The 27,681-nt window shown below is 42.4% G+C and overlaps 2 protein-coding genes across 2 annotated transcripts in view; both read left to right on the top strand.

Annotated features, from left to right (window-relative positions):
• Window positions 1-2,067, top strand: part of LOC137596181 (T-box transcription factor TBX1) — a 4,321-nt gene extending 2,254 nt beyond the window's left edge. The window contains exons 6-8 of the mRNA XM_068316494.1: window positions 10-77; window positions 447-535; window positions 1,904-2,067. Of these exons, the coding sequence (XP_068172595.1) occupies window positions 10-77; window positions 447-535; window positions 1,904-2,067 (321 nt within the window). The remainder of the gene's footprint in view (window positions 1-9; window positions 78-446; window positions 536-1,903) is intronic.
• Window positions 2,068-4,662: 2,595 nt separating this feature from the next.
• bace1 (beta-secretase 1) lies at window positions 4,663-14,414 on the top strand. Its single transcript, XM_068317464.1, has 9 exons — window positions 4,663-5,548; window positions 9,032-9,120; window positions 9,563-9,779; window positions 10,262-10,399; window positions 10,489-10,623; window positions 10,716-10,817; window positions 11,242-11,391; window positions 12,490-12,661; window positions 12,924-14,414. The coding sequence occupies exons 1-9, from the start codon at window positions 5,225-5,227 to the stop codon at window positions 13,160-13,162; spliced, it is 1,566 nt and encodes a 521-aa protein (XP_068173565.1). The 5' UTR covers window positions 4,663-5,224; the 3' UTR covers window positions 13,163-14,414.
• Window positions 14,415-27,681: the final 13,267 nt, after the last annotated feature.

Raw genomic sequence — 27,681 nt, 5'->3', positions numbered from 1 at the left:
CTGTCTCAGATCACCCAGCTAAAGATTGCTAGCAACCCCTTTGCTAAAGGCTTCAGGACGTCAGACCCTCAGGACCAGTGAGTGTCAATCTGTCATTCAATGTATTCTGAATGAAGTTTGTCAAATTAAGAAACACATTTGTTCCTGGAAAAATCAGCTCGAATAATGACTTTAACACAGTGTATTCTTATTGCTGTTATCAGTTGGTACGTAGTGATAAGATAGTAGCATTGCTGATAGCATATCTTTGAACTTTGTATGCAAAGGAGGTCCACATGTGCTAGTTCGTTGGCCATGATGTATTGCATTACTGTAGAGACATGATTCTATTGGAATTGGCTTTAGTGTATGTGTGTAGGGATGTCTGCTGTGCTTGTAGAGTATATACAGTATGTACTGTAATGTATAATGGGTGAATATTTAATTGTGCACTTGTGTTTGTTCAGGTCAGTATGGTGTCCACCAAAGGGTAGAGCTCAGCCTCTCATCACCAAACCAGGGAAACAAAGAAGCTGGGGCCCAAATGCTTCAACTGGTAATTATTGTGATTAATTCTGACAACAATCCTCCATTCATCCATCCATCCATCTATCCATCCCTTTTCTTGAAGATTTCTTGGGTTGTCACCTTCTTATCTCCTTGCAGGTCATGGGTGACAACAACTATCATATTAAGTACACTATATTTGCTTAAAGAAAGAACTACCATTAAATAAAAAATTCTACAAAATGCACTTTTAGTTATTGTTACTGGTCAGCCACATTAAACGGTCAGGTTCTGGTTTGGGTCTTCAAGAAGGTTTCTGTTAGTCCTGTATAGGGCAAAGGGTTCTTTCTATCATTAACAGCATATGTGTTCTGGCAGCCACTTCTGAAGAAACCTGGTCTTGATACCAGTCTGCTAGCCAATTTTAAGCCCACCTCCAAGCTTCCTTTTATTTCCAGTATACTGGAGAAAGTTGTTCATGCTTGAAGTCTTTCTGGACAAGCATGGTGTCCTACAGGTATTTCCGTCTGTCATCTCTTTTGAGAGTTTTTAATAACATATTTAAGTTGTACAACTCTGGTGAACATGTGATTCCTGTTCTGCTGGACCTAACTGCTACCTTTGACATGGTGCCCCACAATACTCTAGTGGCCCGGTTATGCCACCTAGCAGGAATTAGTGGTACTGCTCTGAGAGTTTGTCTCGGAAACTCGGAGTCCATCTCTGTTCCACTGTTGCATGGGGGTATGCTAGACTGCTGCATCAAACCCAATGACAATATCTAGCTGTGTCAGTTCGGGGAATAACTTGCTTAAATGAGTGTGATATTGAAACCACTCCAAGAAAGGATTAATTTTTAAATTTTTAATTTTATACACTGTTATAATCCCCAAAGGGAAATTAAGAACACACACTCTAGTTTTTGTTAAGTCAGTCAATCACACACATGCATATTAGTGTGTACAGACCCCTGTAATTCACACAACCACACACATGGGGGCCTGTAAGCATGCAGAGGAGGTAGAGTGGCGGGCAGCTCCTTCGTGGTGTGCTCCAAATGAGAAGCTTGTGAGGGGGGACGGCGCCTTACTCAAGGGCGCCTTGGCAGTTCTCCAGAGGTGAGCTGACACCTTCCACTGTCAGCTAACCTCCTGGTGTTATTTTTTGGGCGTGAGCAGGAATCGAATATGTGCATTAAAAGTATTTGTTACTGTCTGCATCCCCTCTGCACCCAACTTACCCAACAGGTAAAAGGCCTCTTGTTGCCTTATCATGCAGTGCTTTCACCTCTAAACAATTGCACTGTTATGTTAGTGTTACGAAGCTCGACAAACAGGCATAATCTGATTGTTTTAATCAACAATAACTTTAGTTTAATTGTTGATTAATACTTGTCTGTGTTTTCATGCATCTTCAGGAGATCCAGACCCAGCATCCCTATTGGTGGAGCAGGGGGGACTTTACCACTACTGTAAAGAGTCTGTGGGACTGACTGTGGAGAGAAAGGATGGGCAAGGTATATTAGCGCCTCCCTACTTCCTCCCTATTTCATCCTACTGGGACTGTCCAGGATCATCTTAAGAAAGAACCAGTTTGTCCCAGCAAAGAAAATCAAACTGATTGAACTGTAATTATACACGCATGGTTCCTCATTATACAGTGTAAGTGGGTTTTACAGAAATGTGAATGGTTTGTTTGTCTTTGTTGCAAATTGGTTTTCAGAGATTAACATAATATTTTATGCAAGAAACAGTAAAGGGTAACAGTACAGTGAGCCCCAAGTGACTTTTATTATGTTAATTTTTGAAACTCCTATTTATTTGTTGTCTGATAACAGAAAATAAATTTTAAATAACAGGCCATAAAATCAATGATCTTTAATTATTCTTTAATTCTAAACATTAAAATGTTAAAAATGTAATTTAATAATGTAATTATTACACACAGAAGATGATTAACGACACATGAATTCTCTTTATGTAATGTGTTTAAATTTAGAAGCTGTAACAATGAAATGTAATATTGTTTTTAAATACAGCAGGTAGTAATGTCTCATTTATTGAGTACAATTAGTGTGACCCACAAGCTATCAGGCGGAAAACTTTATTACCCAGAATACAAAGTGTGTCAGAGCCATTAGAGCCATGACATGATGGATATCTTCCAACTAAAAGGCATTTTCAAAGATACTATCTATTTCCCAAATTAAACGGTCATTCCATGAAAACTGTTGAATTTGAGTCCCCAATACATTGGGCATTAAAATAATTTATTGATCCCTGAAAGGAAAAGAAGATCAATCCCTGAAGGGAAATAATTTTTCCACATTAGTTTTATCCACATTAGTTTTATTCACATTCACATGTATAGTATACAGTATATGTGTACAGACCCGTGACACACACACACACGCACGCATGCACGTGCACGCACACTCACACACACACACACAAACAAACACACACACACACACACACACACACCCACACACACACACAAACACACACACACACACACACACACACACACACACACACACACACACACACACACACACACACACACACACACACACACACACACACACAAACAGGGGTCTGTAAGCATACAGATGAGAATAAGAGCAACAGGCAGCTCCTTTATGGTCAGCCCCCATGAGTACCTTATAAAGGGGATGGTGCCTTGCACAAGGGTACCTTGGCAGTACTCAGGAGGAGAACAGACACCTCTGCACTGACAGTTCAAACTCCAAATCTTTTTTCCCTGTGTGGGTCTTGAACCGTCGACAGCCTAAGATCAGTGGACTGAGCTACTGCTGCCCCATTCGAGGTAAAATGCAATTAAAAAATAAATCTCCCCACCTTTATACTGTATTTGAATAAACTCACTTGAAAACCTCACGGTGTCACGTTTTTACTCCACCCACTACCGCCCAAACCAATGCGGTGCATCTACCAGAAGGAATCATGTGAACAATGTGGTGCAAAGGATCAGGCAGCGAGGCTTTTTGTTGCGGTTACGCCTTTTATTCACACGACAACGCAGATATCTGGGACAAAAACAGTGGCCAAAGTGAAGTTTTTTTAAAAACGTCAGGTCTGCGTTGTTGTGTGGAAGCTATAACCAAAACTTTTTCTATCCGGGGCGCGTCTCCCTGCGACAAAAACCGCTGTGAAATTAGTGTGTGTGTGACCCGTATCTACATGTACACACAGAATGGACGGAATTAAAACCAGCTATTTATGACGTATAACAGCTCCACGTGATAAACGTGCTTGACAGTTGGATGTTTTTTCGTCTGTTTCTTTCTTTATGAGTCATAAAGTTTATGTATTTATGTATTCATTCTTTCTTTCACGCCAGTTCTGGGTCAGACCGGGATGCGCTGCTTGCTGGTGAGAGAGGTCTGTGATTGGTGCGCTTGGTTAAAAATACCAATACATTTGTTTTCATGTTTGGTAAGAAGTCTGACATTGTTTTATCAAGGAATTTCCACAGGTTCCCGCTAGTAAATAACAATTAAATAATAAATATACAATTCTGCTCATGTCCGCTCTGAGGATTTTTGTCATTCATGTTTTGTCATTCAAACTTAAAAAATATACAATAAATCTCACAGATTGCTCTTATGGTTAGAAATACTTTCCACTTAATAGGAAATGCGGTACATATATATTATTTTGATCTATTCATTTGTTAAAATATTTAATGTTCCAAATGTAATTTTGCGGCAAAACGCACACTTCCTTTAAGTGACACCACTAACAGGAAGTGACATAAAAAAGTTTTAAGACGTTCCAACAATTGAGAATTTTGATTTTCTTTTATATTTTTGAGATTTTTCTTTCAAAAACTTCTCCGTTAAGTTTAGCATCTCCACCCTGTCACGCAGGGAAAAAAACATGGGGAAAACAATTTTTGAATCAAATTTCCAAATTATATTTATATAAATCTTGCATCATGATGTGATGATAGATTGTCCAACTTTCTACCGCAAGTAAATGAGAAAAATAAAGTCTGATCTCTGGATCTAATGTGCTAAAAGTCTTTCAGGAAAATATGCTTTATTGTAGCATCCATTCATTTTCCCCTTCTTGGGGTCTCATTTCTTATTTTGAAAATTTCTACAGGAAGCTTCGACGTGTTCCATCGCTAACTTGCTGGCGGTGCTGTTTGTGCCTTAGCAGTGCTGAAGGATGCTACTGGGTGAATGGAGGAGAAGGAGGAGGAGGTGAACGCGGGGAAGGCGGAGATCAGAATGAACGGGTCGGGTGATCTTAGGGATGCTGATTCCGGTACCTCCTCTGGCAGCATCCCTATCGATGGTGGTTTTGGTCGTTTGACAGGTGGATGTGCAGAGAAAACGACACGGGCCTGCAGTCTGCACTGAGGGAGAACGTTGCCCGTACATGACACGCCAGATGATCCGCGCCACCGATGGTTGTGTGATTGTATTGTCCGGCTGGTTTGATTTGTAACGTTACTCACCTACATGCTGTTTTGTCATGGCGTAAATCGGGGTGTCTTCTGTGTTATCTGATGTCAAGCAAAGTCGAGGGAAAGACCAGTGACCCTCCTCATATCCGTGGGTCAACCGGAATCATTGGTTTAGCTATAATTTTAGCATCATCGCCACCTGACCTCTCCTCCGACGCTGCGGTCGGGATGTTAAACTGAACGGCGCATACCGACATCTAAACCAAACACACCATATTTTTTAACATTACGAGTGTCAAACATGGAGCCGTCGGTGCTACAGCCTCTGTTCGTGTGGACGACGTTCACGCTGATCAGCAGCGGTCAGTCCGCGGCGGACGGCTCGGGCCTTCCGCTAGCGATCCGCGTGCCACTGCGACAAGTGGCTCGCGCTGAGGCGCCACCGCGGCTTCCGCCTGACGCTCCGCTGGACCGCGAGCGCGGCGGCGCGAGGAAAAGCACCGCGCGCAGGAGGAGAGGAGCGTCTGTGGGCGGCATCAGCTTCGTGGACATGATTGATAACCTGCGTGGAAAATCCGGTCAGGGATACTACGTGGAAATGGCCGTGGGCTCTCCCCCGCAGAAGGTAAACGGTTTATTTACATGTTGTCTAAGCCCTCATTAAGCGCAGTTTACAGCTTACATACATGTATAATATAATATATGTATAATATATGTATAATGTATAATGTGTAATTAACAGTATATTACAGTTATAATATATAATGCATGCATAATAGTGATTCCGAATTTTTGACCTCTTGAACGGATAAACATTAATAAAATCTAATAGACAGGATAACTTGTTGAATCCATACAGAATAACAGCTCTGTATGATACTACACTAAAATAACAATTCAATCATTCATTCATTGAAAAAAAATGAATGAATGAACTAATCAATTATGTACATTTTAATTTATATGAAATTGCTTCATTAATAAAGACTTATAATTTACTATTAACGTCATCCTGTAACACAGCACACACATGCTCAAAGATTTGCATGTACATTACAACGAAACTCAATTGGAAGTTACCTCACTAAAAAATAACCTTATAAACACAAGCTGTTTACACGTGCATATTATGAGTGCTCCAATGAAAATATCCCTGTTCTTTTATTTCAAATATAAAATTTCTGCTTGCTGTGAAAGGGGGACTTAAAGTTTGTTGAATTGAAAGCACTTCAAATTTATTGTCTGGTGAGTGCAATCATGGTGATCTGGTGACAGATGAGATAAGTGTGTGTGTGTGTGTGTGTGTGTGTGTGTGTGTGTGTGTGTGTGTGTGTGTGTGTGTGTGTGTGTGTGTGTGTGTGTGTGTGTATCTGTGTGAAAGTAGAGAAAAGACCTAATGATGCAGGCAGATAAGGGAGCCATTAATTCTGCAGAGTGAGGAGTGCCAGCAGGGTGCAGCTGCAGTGTACAGGCTGGCACACAGAGGGCATCGGGAGGGGGGAGGGGGACAACGTGGGAGGCAGGAGAAGGTGAAAAAGAAGAATAAAGAATGAGAAAGAGAGGGAAAGATGGTGTGAGACAGGGGGTTTCTGGAGCTTTTCCCAGTGGACTTACAAGCATGGGGCGGGGGACACTCTGGGCACGACGCCGTTGCACCGTAGAGCCACAAAAAAGAACAAACAATTTTTTTGGGAGGTGGGAGGAAGCTAGAGAACCCAGACAGAACCCATGGAAACATGGGGAGAACATAAAACACTCCACACAAACAGGACTTGAACCCAGAACCCTAGCTGTGAGGCGACAGCGCTACACACTGTGCCGCCATGCCAGTGTGGTAAACTCCTCCCCTTCTTTGTTCAATGAAGACTCACTTTAAAAAAAAAAATTAATGTTACTCACCTTTTTTTTCAGTTAACCTCATTAATTTTGAGATGTTGCACTGGGTGTTTTTTTTCTTTGAAACATTTCTCAAGTCTTGTGATCATTATAAAAATTAATAAAATAACAACCAAAGAATCTTCTCATTTCCAACATTTGATATGCTGTCTGTTATTTACAGATAAAAATAGCTTTTCAGTTCTGCACATCCTCACATTCTGTTTCTATTTATGTTTTACACAGCGATAAGGCTTCTTCCTGAAATGTGGTAGCATTAAATATGATTTCAGGGCCTTTGGAATGGTAAAGATAGGGTTTAATTTTGGGCATTGAGACCTTAAACTTAATTGATGAGGAGGTCTGAAGGCTGTGTTCTGGTTTGAGACTTGTAACACAAAGCCCGGAAGGGGTCTTAAGGGTACAAACTGCCCTTCTAGGACTTATAAATATTAATAGCAGGTAAACTTGCTGATTGGGGGTCAGCAGGCATCTCATTCATTAAACTGACCAGTCAGGATTGTTTTATTTATTTTAACTCTTTTCTTTAGTTTATATACAATATTTGCCCCCCAAAGTGAAATTAGTTGGTTGCACACTCTTTCACACTGTTCTGTGTAGGTTCTCAGTCATCCAGGTCATGGTTATCCAAAAGCTGTTTAAGTCAATCCACTGGACGTTAAGAAAGTTCTTGAAGACGTTTTGTCTCTCATCCAACTGAAGAAGTCTCTTGGATGAGAGACGAAACGTCTTCAACAACTTTCTTAACGCCCAGTGGATTGACTTAAACAGCTTTTGGATTTCACACTGTTAGTTCTTAGAAATACATGTATATAGTGTATACAGGCTCTCAATGTATTTGGATATTTTGATGACAGGCGTTTAACTGGAAATTCTTGAGAGAACTAAAGTTGTTGAAATCATCTTAAGTCATTGATTCATGCTACCGTTCGTGTCGTGTTGTGTTCAGGGAACCTCAAATTGAGGCTTCCTGCATAGTGGTGGGGGGAGGGGCAAATATAATGACTGGAATACACAGGCACTCTTCCAGGGAGAACATGAAGACAAGGAGCAGGATAGCAGGAGTGACACCAGATAGAGAATGTTGGGGGGGCAGGGGGAGGGGAGGGGGTGTCGTCTGTGACAGAAACAGATCTCCTTCTAGTTGTCAGCACGTTTCAGGCCAACAGACGGTGTACGGTGTGTCTCTTTTTGTTCAGCAATTGTGTTTTTTATACAATCAGGTGCAGATATGGGTTCATTTTAGACATGTGATACCAAACAAGTATCAATACATGTGTTCACATCTATCTATCTGTCTGTCTGTCTGTCTGTCTGTCTGTCTGTCTGTCTGTCTGTCTGTCTGTCTGTCTGTCTGTCTGTCTGTCTGTCTGTCTGTAAAAACACACACAAACACACACACACACACACACACACACACACACACATAGATGGATGTGTGTGAGGTTGACGCTCAGCATTTATTCTGTGCTTTCTGGCCGAGCCTTTGAGAGAATAGGACTTGATAGGATATTTAAAGAGCCAATCTATTATTGAAAAGCTTGCTGATGCTCCAGACCTGCCTGTCTGTCTACCTGCCTGCCTGTCTGTCTGTGTGTCTCTACTTCATTTTGTCTTTGTGTTACAATCGCTGTCTTTGTTCAAATACAAATACCAACAATGAAAATTCAGCATAACATTATCAAATATTTCTGCAAACCAGAACATTTTGAGCGTGTATCTTGTCATTCACAATCTGTAACGGGGTGCACATAAATACAGGTAGTGTATATTAATCTCCCTCACCATCTGCTTCATTCACACAGTCAATGTTTTGACTGATTAGGCAGAATAGGATATCCGCAGAAGAGGAAGGGAGTAAGGAGACAGGGAGTAGAAAGGGCAACCTGAGAGGAGATGAGGACGAGGATGGAGACAAACACGGGGCAGAGAAGGACGTTTAGGGCAACAGGAAACAGCATGGGACATTATGCACTTATAGAGTAATTGATACAGAGAAAGCTGGATGGAGGAATAGAGGAAATTTGTGAAAGGCCAGAACGACAGACAAAAACTCCATGGTGACAATGGTCTCACAAATGGCCCTGTCTGTCTCCACGGCAACACAGATGGATAAAAGCTGCTCCTCAGAGATTGAATTTAATTGATTTCACAAATGTATTGACATTGTTAAAATTTACACAATAAATCTCCTTATTTCTGTCCACTTTAGTTGAACATCCTTGTTGATACGGGAAGCAGTAACTTTGCTGTCGGGGCGGCTGCTCATCCCTTCCTCCGCAGATACTACCATCGCTCACTGTGAGTGCAAACACAAGTATCGAGCTAATGCAGCTATAATACACACATTTTTCTTTACTATTCCATTAAAAGGTGATTTTATGATGACTTAAGTTTGCTCATCTGGATTTCACACGATTTACTGTGCAGTAGATGTTTGAAGTCTTGCTTACTTTTCTTATGATTTACATCTTGGTGATCAAGTCATTGTTAACATACAATTCATTTTATTGAACTCTTCACTCTTATTTTAAAATGACCCTTGCTCCATTTCTCTGCTCATCAACACCATAGTAAATTAATCTGAATCCTACTGCCTTTGCAACCTGCTTTCCTGCACACATAATAAATCTGTTTTCATCCTGATTCAGTCACTTTACAATCCCTGACTTGGAATCATATTTTAATTTACTTTCTAATCTGCCATTTTCTTCACCACTGTTCCATAACCATCCATCCACAGCTCCACCTCGTACCGTGACCAGGGAAGAAGTGTGTATGTTCCCTACACCCAGGGTCGCTGGGAGGGGGAGCTAGGAACTGACCTGGTCTCCGTCCCACACGGCCCTAACGCCACCCTACGAGCCAACATTGCTGCAATCACCCAGTCAGATCGATTCTTTATCAATGGATCCAACTGGGAGGGAATCCTGGGACTGGCATATGCTGACATAGCCCGGGTAAGATCAACACATTAGTTTGTCGCTAAAAAAACAAAACCATTATGTCTGCTGCAGTATAAAATACAGAGATGAACAAATAAGGTTTAGGTTAAATCTTGGGTTGGGTACCAAAACGTGGTTCCAGAGAGGAGCTGATTTTAAGTCCTCAGCCAAACTGAAGCCAGCAGCCAGCAGCACGTCACAATCGATTAGGCTTAGAGTTACATATAATAAAATAATGTATTCTTATATGTGTTTGTTACGATTTGGGTTAGAGCACAGTTCCTGATTGTCTTTCAGGAATAAAACTTTCCTCTCTCTCTCTCTCTCTCTCTCTCCGTCTCTCTCTCTCTCTCTCTCTCTCTCTCTCTCTCTCTCTCTCTCTCCGTCTCTCTCTCTCTCTCCGTCTCTCTCTCTCTCTCTCTCTCTCTCTCTCTCTCTCTCTCTCTCTCTCTCTCTCTCTCTCTCTCTCTCTCTCCGTCTCTCTCTCGTCTCCCCAGCCTGATGACACATTGGAGCCTTTCTTTGACTCTTTGGTTCGACACACTTCCGTCCCTGACATTTTCTCCCTCCAGCTGTGCGGAGCTGGATTCACCCAAAACTACTCCCTGGGTAGCGCTACGGTTGGTGGCAGCATGGTGAGACAGGGATGGGTACATGTGTGTTCACGGCATCTAATATCTCACCTGGAGCCAGCAGTGACTTCTATTTTTCCATTTGCTGTTAGATCATCGGAGGAGTGGACCCGTCACTTTACGTAGGGGAGCTTTGGTACACCCCCATCCGCAGAGAGTGGTACTATGAAGTCATTATTGTACGTATTGAGGTTAATGGACAGGACTTAAACATGGACTGCAAAGAGGTAAGACTGGCAGCTGCAAATAAATGAAGAAAGAAATAACAACCAATAAAGTTAAGTCAAGTTTTTTCAATTAATGTTGTGTTTTTCTGAAGTACAATTATGATAAGAGCATCGTGGACAGCGGCACCACTAACCTTCGACTGCCAAGAAAAGTCTTCCAGGCTGCAGTCAAGGCTATTGAAGCTGCCTCATCGGTCAGTCAGAGCAATTCCTTCAGATTTCTAATGCAATGATTGCGTTTTATCCATCATGAAAAGCTACAGACACAGTATCGTAGATGTAGAGGGAATACTCTCACCTTTTATGAAAGCAATGAAAAGTCCATGAAGAGCGACCTTAACCCGGTGAACAGCAAGAACATTTATAGTAGAAGGATTGTAGTTAGTGAAAATTTCAGTTCTTATTAGCTGTCACGTTTACAAGTGGGTGGAGTTAGGTACAAATGCCGCAAGCGTTTCTCTGGGTCATAACATGCTCTCTGGACATCTTGTGCATCTAATTATGGTGAATCTTCTCATTCAACTTTTCCTACTGGATAAAGCTCAGACCCTTGTGACCCAGATTCATAATGAGCAGGTTTGAGGAAAGACGCAATGTTTTCCTGACCTTGTTTTTCAGACAGAGCAGTTTCCCTCAGGGTTCTGGCTTGGGGAGCAGCTGGTTTGTTGGGAAGCTGGGATGACACCTTGGCACATCTTTCCAGTTATCTCTCTCTACCTGATGAGTGAAAACCATAACCAGTCCTTCAGAATTTCCATCCTACCACAGGTGAAGTCACTGGACCTTATCAGGAAGGAGATGGATTTTTGAAAAAATATCTCTATTTATTACTGTGAGTCAAGTAAATCCTCTAATTCTAAGGTTTCTCTGGTCATAATTAGCCACCTTGTTCTTTAGTCTCACTCTTTCAGATAGTCCTTGATTAAAGAAAGCCTGGTAATGTAACATGAGGACAAGAAATAACGAACACATTTTGAAGAGAAATGCCTTTTAAGATGGTTTCTAAAGCATTTCATAGAGCTCTGAAAAATATTTTTTGTTCAGATTTCATCCACTCATAAACCTTGGTGAATGAAGTTCAGAGCTATAAACCAGTGGGAGGCTCACGCTCTTCTGAGAGCAGCACGAGAAACTTGAAAACGTTTTTACTTACTCTGGCTTATGTTGCAATTTTAATTGCATATATAGCTAACATTCCCCACCACAGGTATTAACCTGTGACACCGATTACAAAGCAAACCTGGTTTATTCTACAAAACATATCAGACTCTCTATAAGTATGCTACAGATGTTCTTTGTAAATTAGCAGAATCATATCAATGAACTTTTAGGCTGATTTTGTAATCGTTATTACTGTGGAAATCTTTTTAACATTTTTATAATCATAAAGCAATTCAGAAATTGTGATTGGACCCCCTTTTTAAGTATAAAGTATGAAATATTAAAGATACTCTATGTACTGTACTCATTGGTGGGCTACAAATGTTAAGCATCATGTCAGCGCTCTCTGGTGGCGTAACTACCTAATCACAGCCCATTAGTGTTCATTCTCTGAAGAGTCATGTCTCCAGTCCTTGGTTCTGACTTTTCTCTACTCTGCCACTGCTCTTAGATTCTTTTTTTCAGGATTGTTTTCCATCACAGGATAGCGTTGCCTCAGCGTAGCTTACTGTCATATTAACACCTTGTGAAACATCAGCAACATCCAACACCATGTCGAAGTCTTTTGATTCCCTCATCAGCTATCAAAGCAAATAACTTCTCTTTGAAAGTGGTGGATGTGGGTTTGTGTTGGGTTCCTTCTGCTCCCTGCTGCCACGTGTCATTTCACTTTTCTGTTTTGTTTTTTCATTGTTGTGTACGCAGCAATACCTGCGGCCAGTGGAGGACGTGGCCTCTGCCCAGGAGGACTGCTATAAGTTCGCTGTGTCCCAGTCTAGTACTGGTACAGTGATGGGGGCTGTCATCATGGAAGGCTTCTATGTGGTCTTTGACCGAGAAAAGAAACGCATTGGCTTTGCTGTTAGCACCTGCCATGGTGAGGAGGTGTGGAAGGAATGAGGAGATGGAAAGAGATAGAAGGACAGTCAGTAAGGTTAATAATGGGAAAAGAGGAGAAGAAGTTACACTCTGGTGAAAAGTAGAGTGAACAGACTGTGAAAGGGGAAGGGCAACAAAATTTAACATAGAAAATGGAGTATTTATTTTGAAGGGATTTCACTTCAGACTTCTTGGAATTATATACAGTCTCATACGTATCATTATCATGTGCTGACAATCTGATTCTCTTTTGTTTGCAGTGCATGATGAGTTCCGAACTGCCTCTGTGAAAGGTTCGTTCCATGGTGTTGACCTGGAAGACTGCGGCTACAACATTCCTCAGACGGATGAGTCCACTCTTATGACGATCGCCTACATCATGGCAGGAATCTGTGCACTCTTCATGCTGCCGCTGTGTCTCATGGTGTGCCAGTGGCGCTTCGCCCGCTGCTTCCACCCACATGGGGACTTGGCTGATGACATATCTCTCCTGAAGTGACTCGGAGAAGAAGGAGAAAAAGGACCGACGGAGACCTACAGTCGAAATGCAAAGCAGAAGTGAATTATGGTGAAAGGGATGTACATTCTAACTAAATGTTGGTGCTGTTGAAAGAGATCTTTGAGAAGGTTCTTCAGACATAGATAATGATGAGTATAGATAATGCTGACATACAGTGAATACACAGTGAACAGTGCTGCCCTCAAATGGGCAAGCACTTTGTATGCAGAGCCATTATTGAGCAGAGGAGCAAACAAGGAAGCTGTCGGCGTCAACTTTGCCCATTTGAAGTAGTGTGCAGGTAAGCATAGCCAGTGAAGCTGGAGTTGCAGTAATGTGAAACAAAAAAGCAGCTCTGTTCTATAAATATTGTATAAATAAACCACAGAGATGAGCAGGAATTGGAATCTGAAAGATTTGTCTCAATTTTTCAGAGAACAGAAGAAAAATTCAAGAATTGCTGAATAAAGAATCTCTTCAGGTGGTTGTGAATTTGTTGTGGGGATCCATCATGTAATCAGACATGCTAGTATGATTTGAACATTGGAGTGTGTGGTTTTTCGTGTGTTCGTTTATTGCTCTCCTGTTTGTGGCTTGTGAATGAAATGAGCGATTTATGTGAGCATGCCTGTATGTTCGCACAGCTGTACTGTAAGGGAAGAATATAGTAAAGAGAATTAATGAAATGGTACTCCAGAGAACAGCGTTTATGAATTTACACTATTTTATAATTCTGCAACGCAAATTTAATAAACTTAGAGAAGCTGGTTTGACAGAAATCAGATGATTACAGCTATTTCCTGTATTCAGTTTTATTTGGTGTGAAAGCAAGACTGGAATGCTGTCTATCAGATGTTATCCTTTTTTTCATACTGATTGCTTAAATATATCTACTGTACACAAAAGTTGTGCATTCCAAATATTATATATGCACATAAGCACATGCACACAAATACTCATTGCTTGTCATTCTGCTGCACATCTGATGATTTGCACACATAATTATATTACATGCTGACAAACTTAAATTTAATAGGGCTTCTGTCATTGACACAAATAGCATAACTACATTTTTCAACAGGGACCATCTATGCTTGAAACCAGCCCAAAGTATCTTATATACTAAAGATCTCTATGTGAGTGTACAAACACACTTATATTGCAGCAAGCTGTAAATAGATAAACTCAGAACTATATGGCTGTCAGACGTTGGCAGCGCCATTCACCCAATAAAGTATTACTGTAACTATAACGTGTGTTCTTATTTATTGTCATGCAAACTCAAACTAGCTTGTAGTCTGACGTAACTCCCCCTGGACCATAGGCCGTCGACAACAATCCAACAGAGTGCTTTGTCCTGTGCCACTCTTTCAAGCTGATTCCAGGTGTTTCCCATCTTCTGCTGTCAAATCTGTCATAAATATCAATATGCAACACTTTATTTCTATAAATATGAGAAAATATTTACATTAGGTAAATAGGGGACCAACCAATACGCAACTCCCCTACATTAGGTAGGGGGGTTGCGTATTGGTTGATACCATCTCCTGTGACATGTGTTGTCTTAGAGGTAAGCTGATCCAGAGCTTCAAGGTCCTGCTTGGATCTAGTAGCAGGTTTGCTGCTCTGAAAGGGAAGGAAATCAACTTGCCACAGCTTCTCTACATTGTGGCGGGGATCAGACTGGACTGAGTGGCTCTCAAGAAACAGGTTTTGGACTACATTTACAGATTCTGACTCAGCAGCAGTAGAGTCTTCAGGAGTCAGGGGAAGCATAGTTGGACCTTGAAGAGCCCAGCGGAGGATATGGGGGGCTCAAGTAAGGAAGCTGCCGGTTGGAGGGCTCCATCACCACAGTTGGCTGTGCTGCAGGTTGCGTTGAACCAGGGGGTGCTACACAGGAGGCTAGGTAGGCATCTTGTGGGGGAAGGCTTGATGCTGGAATTACATATGAAGTAGGAGCAGGGATGGAGAGCCTCTGCAGCTGTGGTACCTCACAACAGGAGGGAGGCACATTTCTGTCAGGTGTGGTAGGGAACTGCTACACACACATGGAAAAAAGGATACACCTGTTCTCTATCCAATTTATAAATTGTCCTTCCTCTAGCTCATCCCACTTCCTGATCCTTCAGCTCCTCCTCCAAACCTGCTCTTCACAACACTTAGCAACTTTGACTGTCCCACTTACAATACACATCCGATTATCCACGTCTGTTGCAACTTTCCAATCAACACAACTGTTGTCAGCAATCTCACAACTTAGGAGCTCCTTGTTACAGAGCAACACAGGTGTAAGACATTTCTCTATTTATGAACTTATTTTTTATTGATATATTCTAACATGTGATCAAATTACACTATTTATTTTAATTTGTATCTTTTAATTTATCCACGGTAACATGACGATGGCGCAGTGGGTAGTGCTGTCGCCTCACAGCACGGCGGGTCTGGGTTCGAGTCCCGCTCTGTGCGGAGTTCGCAATGCTCTCCCTGTGTCGGCGTGGGTTTTGTCCGGGTTCTCCGGCTTCCTCCCACCTCCAAAAGCATGCGCTTCAGGTTGATTGGCCAGTCCCAAATTGCCCGTAGGAGTGAGTGTGTGTATGCACGGTTGTCCGTCTTTGTGTGTGGCTCCGCGGTACACTGGCGTCGTGCCCGGAGTGTCCCCTGTCTCACGCCCTATGCCAGCTGAGTTAGGCTGCAGCTCCCTGTGACTCGCTGCGGCGGATGAAGCGGCAGAAGATGAATGAACGAACGGTAACATGACTGGTAGGAGGCCAGCTAGTATCCCTTTGGACCGTGCCCTACAAATAATCCAAGACGGATGGGATGAAGAGCCTGTCACTGGTACTGACTCAGAATCTGACATCTCAGATATGGAAGACCCAGACTATGTCCCCCCACTGAACAAGGGCAGTCAGACACACAGGAGTCCCCTGATGAGTCATCTGAAGAGGAAATGGATATTGTGCCCAACCTAAGGAGCCAAGACGGCTTAGTGGGCAAAGTTACCTCCCAAACAGGCTAAAACACCGAGTCAAAGTATTCTACGTATTCGGCCAGGACCTGTACCTGCGTTTAGGACTGTCCCCCCAATAGATGCATGGAAGGAGTTCATGTCTGGTAATAAAATAGAAGTGGGATGACATGCACAAACAAGGAGGGAAAAAGAGTAGCCTCAGACAAGGGGAAAGAGGGAAAAAATGTAACCGAAGAAGAGCTGGTGGCCTTCATTGGATTGACCATTCTTGCAGGAAGTGAGGAGAACTTGAATGAATAAGTCCATGTTTTTGGGAGTCCCCTGCAAAACCCATTGTATTAGGCCAATATGTCATTTCCAAGATTTGAAGAAATTCGCCATTTCTTACGCTTTGATGACAAAGGGACCAGAGACTCCCGACTGAAAACAAATCACAGCAGTTTTTCACTACATATGGGACCTGTTCTTGGTCAGTTGCAGGTACAAATTCATCTCCGGTGATTGTGTGACAGAGGATGACAACTTGTGCCTTTCAAAGGGAGGACCCAGCTTCTGCAGTACATGCCAAGCAAGCCTGCCAAGTACGGCATAAATATCATCTGTGTTTGTAATGAACGTATCCCATATGCAATTGATGGGATTTTGTACCTCCGGAGACAACCAGCAGAAAATTCCAAGAAGGATCTGGGAGAAAAAATTGTCCAGTGAATTCAGACACGCAAGTCGCAACATCACCACTGACAACTTCTTCACCAGTATGCCTCTTGCAGAACATCTCCTGGAGGAGGGTCTGACTATTGTTGGAACTTTTGGACGAACTAGCTAGACATTCCTCCAGTCATGAAGGCTTCCAAGTCCAGAGTGGTCCACAGCACCGAATTTGGGTTCTACGTCAACATAACTGATCAGCTACGTAAGAAAGAAGGGAAAGGCTTAAAACAGCTGAAGTATTTTTTTCCTCCGCCTTCTTCCCACCTCTGAAAGCACTTAGTTTAGGATGTATTTTACAATTGCAATTTCCACCTGTCCAGCATCCAAGCTCAACGTTGTCCTTATCTGCTCAGCAATGCATGTTGTGTCTGACGAAGGATTAGAAATGAATGACATGCATGGCTCAAGCTGATCAAGGTCACAAAACCTGTTCTTAAACTTTTGCCCAAGTCTGCTTATGACTTAAAAGTACTTTTCTGCAACTTTTACAAAAGTCTCAGATGCAGAAGCATTGTCTTTCAGCACCATCTGCACAGAGGGGCAGCATTTTTTTCTCTGTAAATGCACAGAAAAATCGTTCATTGGGCTGTAAAACATTTAAGAGAAAGGGGGAAAGATAATAATTGTCTGTAGGAGTTGAAAACATCTCTAGGATTTCCACCTCAACAGAAAAGCTATTGAGGTGGAAAAGCAACAGTCAAACTCTTTTTGAACAGGACAATATTAACCTACGCAATATCTGAATAAGTGTTTTGATTTTATGAATACAATATCGACAGTCAGATTGTATCTGATCAAAAGTGTGGAAATAGAGCATACATTTGAATTTGTGCTTATTTATTTATTGATGAACATTTTGAGAAATATTGAACTGTTTAATTTATGACATATGGTGACTTCAGTAAAGGAGTTGTTTCAATGGATTACATAATTTTGAATTTGAAATTGCCATCCTAAATACAACAAATATCTGAACAAATGTTATAGAATTGTGTATCAATCTTGTTGGTTTTGGGTTCGTCACAGTTGAAAAAGCAAGGTTTTGATGATTGTTATTTGTTATATTGGTTTAACTCGTTACAAACAAAACTGTTATAGTGATTGTTTACTCATTTCAGAGGTTTTGTTTATTAAATTTGGAAAACCATTTTGCAATGATTTCTGTTTAGAATAAAAATGTCTTGATCTGTAGATGTGGAAAATGATTAGTCTGGTCTATCACCAGACGGGAAAGGTTTGCGGGTAAGCGGCTGAAATGAGTTTGCTCCTTAGAGTGGTTGGGCGTACCCTTAGAAATAAGACGAGGAGCTGAGGAACTCCTCCACATCGAGTGGAGCCAGCTGAGGTGGCTTGGGCATTTGTTCTGGAAGCTTCCTGGACACCTCCCTGGGGAGGTGTTGCAGGCATGTCCTACCGAGAGGAGACCTCGGGGGAGACCTAGGACACGCTGGAGGGACTATGTCTCTCGGCTGGCCTGGGAACCCTCAGGATCCGTCAGGAGGAGCTGGAAGAGGTGTCTGGGGAGAGACGAGTATAGGCATCCCTGCTGAGACTGTTGCCCGTGCGACCTGGGGCCCAGATAAGCGGTTGAAGATGGGTGTATTGTGGATGGAGAAGTTTGCGGGCTTGGTAGTGACGTTGAGGATGAAGTCGGAACTAATAAGATACACCTCTGGTTGAAGAAGCACGGCATTGCTCAGTGGTGATTTTATTCCCCCGTTTTCCAGAGTGTAACATTAGCATAGTAGCTTTCGTGACAGGTTCTGAAATGTCTCATCATTGTGCCGCATTGCATCCCCACGGCCCGCGGGCACCATGTTGGTGGCCCCTGATTTATTCAGAAGGAAGGCATCAATTTCTTGTACCACCTCTTCTTATTCTTCTTCTTAAAGCTGGATGTCATATCTTCTGTCTCCATGGTCCACTTCTGCTCCATCTCGTTCAGTGCGTCTTTCTCCTGAATTCTGGAGGACTTTTGTCTTTGCCTGTGAATTCGGCTGCTATTTACCTGCTGCTCAACCTCATTCTGCGGCCATCTCTGATGGGCGTTGTTGACAGCAGTCAATTTTCTCAATTTTCTGTTCTCGTTCTTGCTTTCCAACCTGTCCAATGCCTGCTTCTGTTTTTGCAGAGACTTTCTCAGATCAATTGTCTTAGATAATCTGTCCACGGTGAAAATCTGCTGATGAGCTGCACCCTCATTTTCGTTAAGTAGAGCCTCACAGTTCTCCAAGTTCTTTTTTAGCAGTGTTGTGGTGGTCACTGACTTCTTCCAGTCCTGTTCCATCTCTCTGAACTTGGATTTCATAGCCCTTTCGTTCTTCAACCACTCATCCTCCTTCTTCTTCAGCAGATTGATTTGAGCTTCTGTCTGCTGAAGGTGAGAGGACTTTTCCTCCTGCCATTGAATTTGACTGGTCTTCAACTGCTGCTGAGCCTCCCACAGAGTAGTTTTAATGGTGTTAACTTCCCTTTTCTGCTGCTCAGACTGTCTTTCAAAGAAATTTCTAGCTTCTTCCATCTTGTTTAACTTGGATGTCATGGCTCTTTCATTCTTCAACCACTCCTCCTCCTTCTTCTTCAGCAGATTGATTTGAGCCTCTTTCTGCTGAAGGTAAGAGGACTTTTCCTCCTGCCTTTGAATTTGACTTGTCTTCAACTGCTGCTTAGCCTCCCTTAGAGTAGCTTCAATGGCGTTAACTTCCCTTTTCTGCTGCTCAGACTGATTCTCAAAGAAATTTCTAGCTTCTTCCATTTCATTTAACTTGGATGTCATGGCTCTTTCATTCTTCAACCACTGCTCCTCCTTCTTCTTCAGCAGATTGAGTTGAGCTTCTATCTGCTGAAGGAGAGAGGACTTTTCCTCCTCCCTTTGAATTTGAATGACCTTCAACTGATGCTGAGCCTCCCTCAGAGTAGCTTTAATGGTGTTAACTTCCCTTTTCTGCTGCTCAGATTGTCTCACGAAGGAATTTATAGCTTCTTCCATCTCGTTTAACTTGGATGTCATAGCCCTTTCATTCTTCAACCATTCCTCCTCCTTCTTCTTCAGCAGATTGATTTGAGTCTCTTTCTGCTGAAGGTGAGAGGACTTTTCTTCCTCCCTTTGAATGTGACTGACCTTTAACTGCTGCTGAGCCTCTCTTAGAGTAACTTTAATGGTGTTAACTTCCATTTTCTGCTGCTCAGACTGATTCAATAAAATATTTCCAGCTTCTTCTATCTCGTTTAACTTGGATGTCATGGCCCTTTCATTCTTCAACCACTCCTCCTCCTTCTTCTTCAGCAGATTGATTTGAGCTTCTTTCTGCTGTAAAAGAGTGGACTTTTCTTCCTGTCTTTGAATTTGACTGACCTTCAACTGTTGCTGAGCCTCCCTTAGAGTAGCTTTAAGAGTGTTAACCTCCTTTTTCTGTTGCTCAGACTGTTTCTCAAAGAAATGTTTAGCTTCCTCCATCTCTTTGAGCCTAGCAGTCATGACCATCTCTGTCTTCAAGCACTTGTCCTCTTCTCTCTTGAGCAGAGAGGTTGCAACATTTACTTTCTGAAGTAGACAGGAGTTTTCCTCCTGCCATTTAATTTGATTGGCCTTCAACTCTTTCTGAGCCTCCATCAGATCAGCTTCCAACCTATTAATTTTCTGCTGATCAGACTGACTTTCAAGGAAATTGCTATCTTCCATTGCTTTGAGCTTGTCCGTCAGGACTCTCTCCTTCTTCAACCACTCCTCCCTCTCATTCTTCAACAAAGTGTTTAGAGCTTCTTTCTCCGAAAGTAGTGTCACTGTGTCCTTCTGCCATTTTATTTCGTTGTCCTTCATCTTCTTCCGTAAGTCCCTCAGAGTAGCTGTAAGAGTGTTAGCTTTACTTTTCTGCTGCTCAAACTGATCCTTAAGGAAATTTCTAGATTCCTCCATCTCTATGAGCTTCTCTGTCAAGGCCTTCTCCTTCTTCATCCATTGCTCCCCTTGCTTCTTCATTCGAGCTTCTTTTTCTTTATGAACAGACACTGTATTCCTTAGGAATTCAATTTCATTGACCTGCAGCTGCTCACTTTCACTCTGAGCAGCTGTAAGGCTTTCAATCTTCTCATTCTTTAGCTTAAGTTGAGCTTCAGAATTACTTAGCTCTCTCATCATGGAGTTAACAGAATTCTCTAGCTCCTCCCACTCTTCCTTATTCATCACAATAGACTTGGTGAAAGTTTCAAGCTTTGCCTTCAATTCTTCAATTTCAATTTGAAGGTCTTTCTTCTTAGTTTCCATTTTGTTCACCTTGGCTTGAAGTTGAGAAGTCAACTCTTGATGTTCAGTCATAACGAACTCAATGTTTGACTTGAGGTCCTTGCCTTCCTCTTGTGAGGATTTCAGAGTGTTGTTTTCTTGGAAATTGAAGGTACTCTTCTCCTTTACCAACTTCTTATTGTTTTGTGCCATCTTACTAGTTGCTTCCTTATTTCAGAGGTGTGAAAAATATGTAGAAAAATATATTGTAATATAATACATTGATTGAGCTATTGACTCCCAATATAATGTTTAGAAAAATCCAAATGCTTTCATCATCAAAGATATCTTTTGGCATTACATTTCTTTGTTGTTGCGAGGATACCTCTGTACATTACTCTCAAACTACATCAAAGACTTAGATTTTTTTATGAACTTTCCCATTTATTCTTTATGAGAAAATGACTCAAAATTACCAAATTTTCACAATTTTATATCTCATAACTCATCTTTCATCATCGGCAACTACGTGCTTCATTCGCTGTCGCGGGTCCTGGGGTGCTGGAGCCTATCCCAGCTGACTGGTGCGTGAGGCAGGGTACACTCCAGGTGCGATGCCAGTGCACTGTGGAGCCACACGTAAACGGACAACCACGCATGCACACACTCATACTTGTGGGCAACTTTGGAATCATCATTCACCTCCACTGCATGGTTTTGGAGGTGGGAGGAAGCCGGAGAGCCCAGAGAGAACCCACGCAGAAACAAGGAGAACATGCAAACTATGGACAGAGCGGGACTCGAAGCTGGAACCGCCTTGCAGTGCGGCAACAGTTCTACCCACTGCGTTACCATGCTGCCCTCATTTAACTAAATCTAACATTCATAGTTTTCTCACAATTTCTCACGAGGGTGCTCTGGTGATTTTATGTTAAACCTTATTATAGAAGTCACAGTTTTGATATATGTTATGGAAGGTGCCCACCCTCTGGAAGACGTCATGCATCGTTCCAGTTCCCAAAAAGAACTGGCCCAGCGAGCTGAACGACTTCCGACCGGTGGCGCTAACATCACATCTGATGAAGACTCTGGAGCGGCTCTTCCTCAATTTCCTCAGGCCTCAGGTGAACATGCTGAGGACTCTTTACAGTTTGCCTACCGGGAAAAGGTCAGCGTGGACGACACCATCCTCCACATGCTATACCGAGCCCATTTTCATCTGGACAAGGAAAGCGGCACAATGCTCCTACAAATGCGAGTGGACCACGGCCTGGTTGTTTGGATCCAAGACTACCTCACCGACAGACCACAGTTTGTCAGGCTAAAGGACGCCACATCTGATACTGTGGTCAGCTGCATCGGTGCTTCACAGGGGACTGTCTTGTCTCCAGTCCTCTTCTCCCTGTACACGGCGGACTTCTGCTACAACTCAGAACTGTGTCACATCCATAAGTACGCAGATGACACAGCTATCGTGGTATGTATCAGGGACAATGAGGAGGAGTATAGATGCCTGTTGAAGGACTTTGTTGACTGGTGTCACAGCAACAGCCTGCAGCCCAACACCTCCAAAACTACAGAGCTGGTCATTGACTTCAGGAGGGACAGACCCCAACATAGACCAGTTCTGATAGGAACAGAGGAGGTGGAGATTGTGCAGACCTACAAATATCTTGGACTGTGGTTAGACAACAAGCTGGACTGGACCAGCAACACGAGGCAGCTGCACAAGAAAGCACAGAGCAGGATGTACTTTCTGAGGAGGCTGAGGGCATTCAACATCTGCAGGAAGCTCCTTTGGATGTTCTATCAGTCTGTGGTCGCCAGCGTCCTGTCATTCGCTGTAGTGTGTTGGGGAGGGAGCGTGACCAAGGCGGATCTCTCCAGAATGGAGAAGCTGATCAGGCGGGCCAGCTTGGTGGTCGGGATGAAGATGGACCCTCTGGAAATGGTGGCAGAGAAGAGAACATTGGACAAACTGCTGGACATCATGGACAATGTCAGCCACCCTCTGCACACTGTTACCAACAACCAGAGAAGCCTAAGAAGCCTGACCAGCCAGAGGCTCCGCCTTCCCACATGCAGGACAAACAGACTTAAGAACTCCTTCATCCCCTGAGCCATTAAACTTCTCAACTCCTCTCTGGGGGAGTTGAATACAAAGAAAGTCTACACGAGAGCTGAGGGATGACAGAGGGCCTTCTCCTATCATGCCCCTTTCCTGTGGAATAATCTCCCTATAGGTATTAGACAGACTGAATCCGTAGATATCGTTAAATCTAGACTCAAAACGTATCTGTTCTACCTAACATATAAGTAATATCGGTGTGGCAGTCTCAATGTTTAGGATTAGCCTAGTCCTGCCGACGAGCCGTAGGATTTCTTAGTTAGACCCCTGCCTCCCAATTAATCCTCTGCCATTCAGGTCCCTCTAACACCCCTCTCGCCCCTGTTCTCTCTATCTCTCTCCCTCCTTCTCCTGTTCTCTCTCTCAGGCCTGTGTGGTGGGTCATCGGCAATCGGCTACCTCTGTCCGCTTCCATGGCTGGCGATATCAAAAGCTGCACAATGGTCCTGTTTCACCATCCACTAGGGGAGTCTGGTTTCATCTCATTTGGTTTTGCTGTGGTTTTTAGGTTTTGGCAGGGTAATTCTTACACTGTAAATTTTTTGAGAACAATGACTTAGGCACTGTTTGGTCTGTCCTCAGAGTGGTGGATTCTCGGCAACTGGTGACCTCTGTGTGCTTCATCGGCTGGTGGTGACTCGCTCTACTGGATGGATCAGCGTGCCTTTGTCATTCATTTATTATTGCTTTTGTTATTGTTATTATCATTGTGTTGTTAATCTGTACATGCGATATCTATTGCTTCATCTGTCCACTCCTGGAAGAGAATTCCCTCCTCTGCAGTCTTCCTGAGGTTTCTCCCATCAATTTTTTCCTCTGTTAAAAGGGTTTTGGGGGGAGTTGTTCCTTTTCCAATGTGAGGGTCGTACTGCTCACAGTGCACAAAGGTCAGAGGGATATCGTCCATGTGTAGATTGTAAAGCCCTTTGAGACATTGTTTGTGAATCTGGGCTATATAAGAATAAATAAACTTGAAACTTGAAACAGCACATGTTAGAGGTTTTGGAGATAAAGTCAGAGAGGCCAGACGGGGTTGGTTTGGACATATATGAGTTGTGAATGAATAAAATATCCAATGTAAGCGACTTTGAGTGCCTAGACAAGAAAGCGCTATATAAATCTAATCCATTATTATTATTATTATTATTATTATTATTATTATTATTATTATTATTATTATTATTATTATTATTATTATTATTATTATTATTATATCCAGAGGAGAGATATTGAATATATTCGTAGAAGGATGCTGAGTTTTGAACTGCTGGGCAGGAGGCCTACAGGAAGACCAAAGAGGAGGCTTATGGATGTAGTGAAAGAGGACATGAAGGTAGTTGGTGTGAGGGAAGAGGATGCAGAAGACAGGGTTAGATGGAGGCAATTGATTCACTGTGGCGACCCCTGAAGGGAAAAGCCGAAAGGAGGAGAAGAGGAACTACCTGGATTATTGAAGGTGTTCGGGAATGGAGATGGCAGAGGGAAGTGACAGAGTAGGAAGTGAGATGGGAGAGGAAGTTTGGAGCATTGCAGGTGAACAGCGTTTGAATAGGAAAAAAACGGAAGAAAGTGGCTAAGGAGGCAGCAAGGAGAGGGGATTATAACTCATCGGTATCAAGCAGTGAAGGAGAGCAAAGTGTAAGGCCAAAACAAAATGAGGAATACAAAGTAATTATTAGAATGACTCAAGAAGGACAATCGTTTGGTGAGTGGAACCCGGTTAAGCTGACGAAAGCTATACATAAAGTTCTGGGAGAGGTTAAAAGTGTGAAAGTGCTGCGAAATGGGGCATTGCTGGTCTTATGTAGGGATGGGGCACAGCAAGGAAAGGCAATAAGAGTGAGTAGAATGGAGGGAAAGTCTGTAGAATGCTCGATGCCAGAAGAGAGGAGAGGGGCTGTGGGGGTTATTTCGAATATTCCCACAGCTATTACCTGTGACGAGATCAGGGATAATATAGAAGGGGCAAGAGTGCTGGAAGTGCAGAGACTAAAAATGAGTAGAAATGGAGAGAAGATGGACAGTCTCTCTGTTAAAATCAGGTTTAATGAACCAAAGCTGCCAGAGAATCTATACATAGGTTACATGTGTTATAGAGTTAGACCGTTTATCCCCCCACCGCTCAGGTGCTTTAAGTGCCAGAATTACGGACATGTTGCAGCAGGAAAATAATAGAAGAATTCATAGATGATAGCGAGATGGCGTGTAAAAATGACGGCAGAGGCACTCGATATAATACCTCTAGAAATACGGAAAGTGCAATAGATCTCACTTTAATGTCGGCTGGGATGGCGGGAATTAGTACATGGGAAGTATTAAAATGCACAACTATGGGGAGTGATCATTATCCAATAATAATTAAAATAGGAATTAGTCCAATACCGGATAGTGAGGACAGACCGCCAAAGTGGAAGCTAGAAAGTGCAAACTGGGAAAGATTCAGAGAAATAAGTGAAAGTAAATGTGAGGAAATAGATGAGGAAAGAATAACGAATGAGGATGAGTTTAATAAGAAAGTGGTGGGAGCAATAAGGATAACAGCAGAAAAGTCAATTCCGCAGATGAAAGGAAAAAGACCAAGGAAGAGCATGCCATGGTGGAATGAAGACTGTAGCAGAGCAATCAAGGAAAGAAATAGAGCATTTAGGAAATTAAAAAAGCACCATACTCTGGAGTTGTTGACTAAGTACAAAAGAGCACAGGCAGTAGTGCACAGAGTTATACGCCAAGCAAAGAATACTTCATGGAGACAGTACTGTAATACGATAGGGCGAGAAACAAAATTAATAGAAATATGGGGAATGATAAGGAAAACGAGTGGAATAAACAGAAACTACGAAATCCCAGGGCTACGGGTCGATAACCAAATAATAGTGGGGAAAGTTAGAGCGGTTTGTCAGGGTACATAGCTCTGAAAACCTAACTCTGAATGCTAAAACTAATAGAGAAAAGATGATAGAACAAAACCAGGGTATTGAGAGTAAAAAAAACAATATCTAGGGAGGGAATAAATGTGCCGTTTAGGATGTTTGAAATAAAGAGAGCAGTAGCTAAAGCAAAGCAGACGACACCAGGGAAGAATGGAATCTGTTATGGTATGCTGGCACAGATGAGTGAGAGAGCTCTCAATACTGCGCTAAAGTTGTTCAATAAAGTATGGAAGTCAGGCAAAATCCCAGCCAAGTGGAAGGAATCAATTGTAGTCCCTATACCAAAACCAGGGAAAGACCAGTCAGACTCAGAAAGTTATAGACCCATTGCACTGACATCTCAGTTGGGGAAAATAATCGAGCGAATGGTTATGGAGCGGCTATTTTACTATATGGAGAACAAAAACCTCATGTCAAAGTACCAAAGTGGTTTTCACAAAGGAAGAGGGACTATGGATAATGTATTAGTGTTAGAGTCAGAGATTAGAAAAGCCCAAGCTAATAAAGAAATAGTTCTAGCAGTCTTCTTTGACATTGAAAAGGAATATGATATGATGTGGAAGGAAGGTCTCCTCATGAAAATGAGCAAAATGGGAATCACAGGAAATATGTACTGGGTGTTGAGCTTTCTGTTTGAAAAGAAGATTGAGGTGCGGGTGGGTACAAATTACTCCAGACAGTACAGTGTAGAGAATGGAACTCCCCAAGGAAGTGTGTGCAGTCCATCATTGTTTAATATTACGATAAATTATATCTTTGAGCAAATACAACCAAACGTAGGGAAGTCGTTATTTGCGGACGATGGGGCTCTGTGGGTTAGGGGGCGAAATATACAATATTTACAGCAGAAACTGCAGAATGCTATTTGGAGAGTAGAACGGTGGGCAGAATGCTGGGGATTTAAATTCTCAGGGAGCAAGACACAGACAATATGCTTTGCAAGAAGACGTAAGGAAGTGGAATTATATCTATATGGTTTTTTGTGATGCCAGAAGTAAATTGGGAAATTAAGAAACTTCTTAAGAAAACGAAGAGACAAAGCACAGCTGGGTTCATAGCCATGAAATACTTGGGAGAAAATATGACAATAATCAAATGATATTCACAGATGGATCAAAAGACCCAGATACTGGCCGATCTGGGGCTGCAGTATATATCCATACAGGAAAAATTAGAATAAAGCATAGGTGTTCAGATCACATATCAGTGTATGCAGTAGAAATAGTAGCGATAATAATAGCATTACAGTGGATAAAAACGCATGGGAAGGAAAAGACAGTTATAGTATCAGACAGTTGGGCAGCTCTTTCAAGCATACAAACAATGAAGTCATGTAGACAAGATCTAATATTTGAGGCACACAGTAATTTCTATGAAATCTGGGAGAGACGGCTGGGGGTGAGTTTTGTGTGGGTTCCTGCCCATGTGGGAATAGAGGGAAATGAGGAGGCAGACGTGCTAGCAAAGCAATCATTAAGGCAACAAGACATAGACCTGCAAATCAGTTTAAGCAAAGCAGAAGGGAAGGCACTCATTAAAAAATACATTCGG

Source organism: Antennarius striatus, chromosome 6, assembly GCF_040054535.1.
Source record: "Antennarius striatus isolate MH-2024 chromosome 6, ASM4005453v1, whole genome shotgun sequence".
Lineage (NCBI taxonomy): Eukaryota > Metazoa > Chordata > Actinopteri > Lophiiformes > Antennariidae > Antennarius > Antennarius striatus.
The sequence above is the reverse complement of the archived record's forward strand: the minus strand, read 5'-3'. Positions and strand labels throughout refer to the sequence as shown.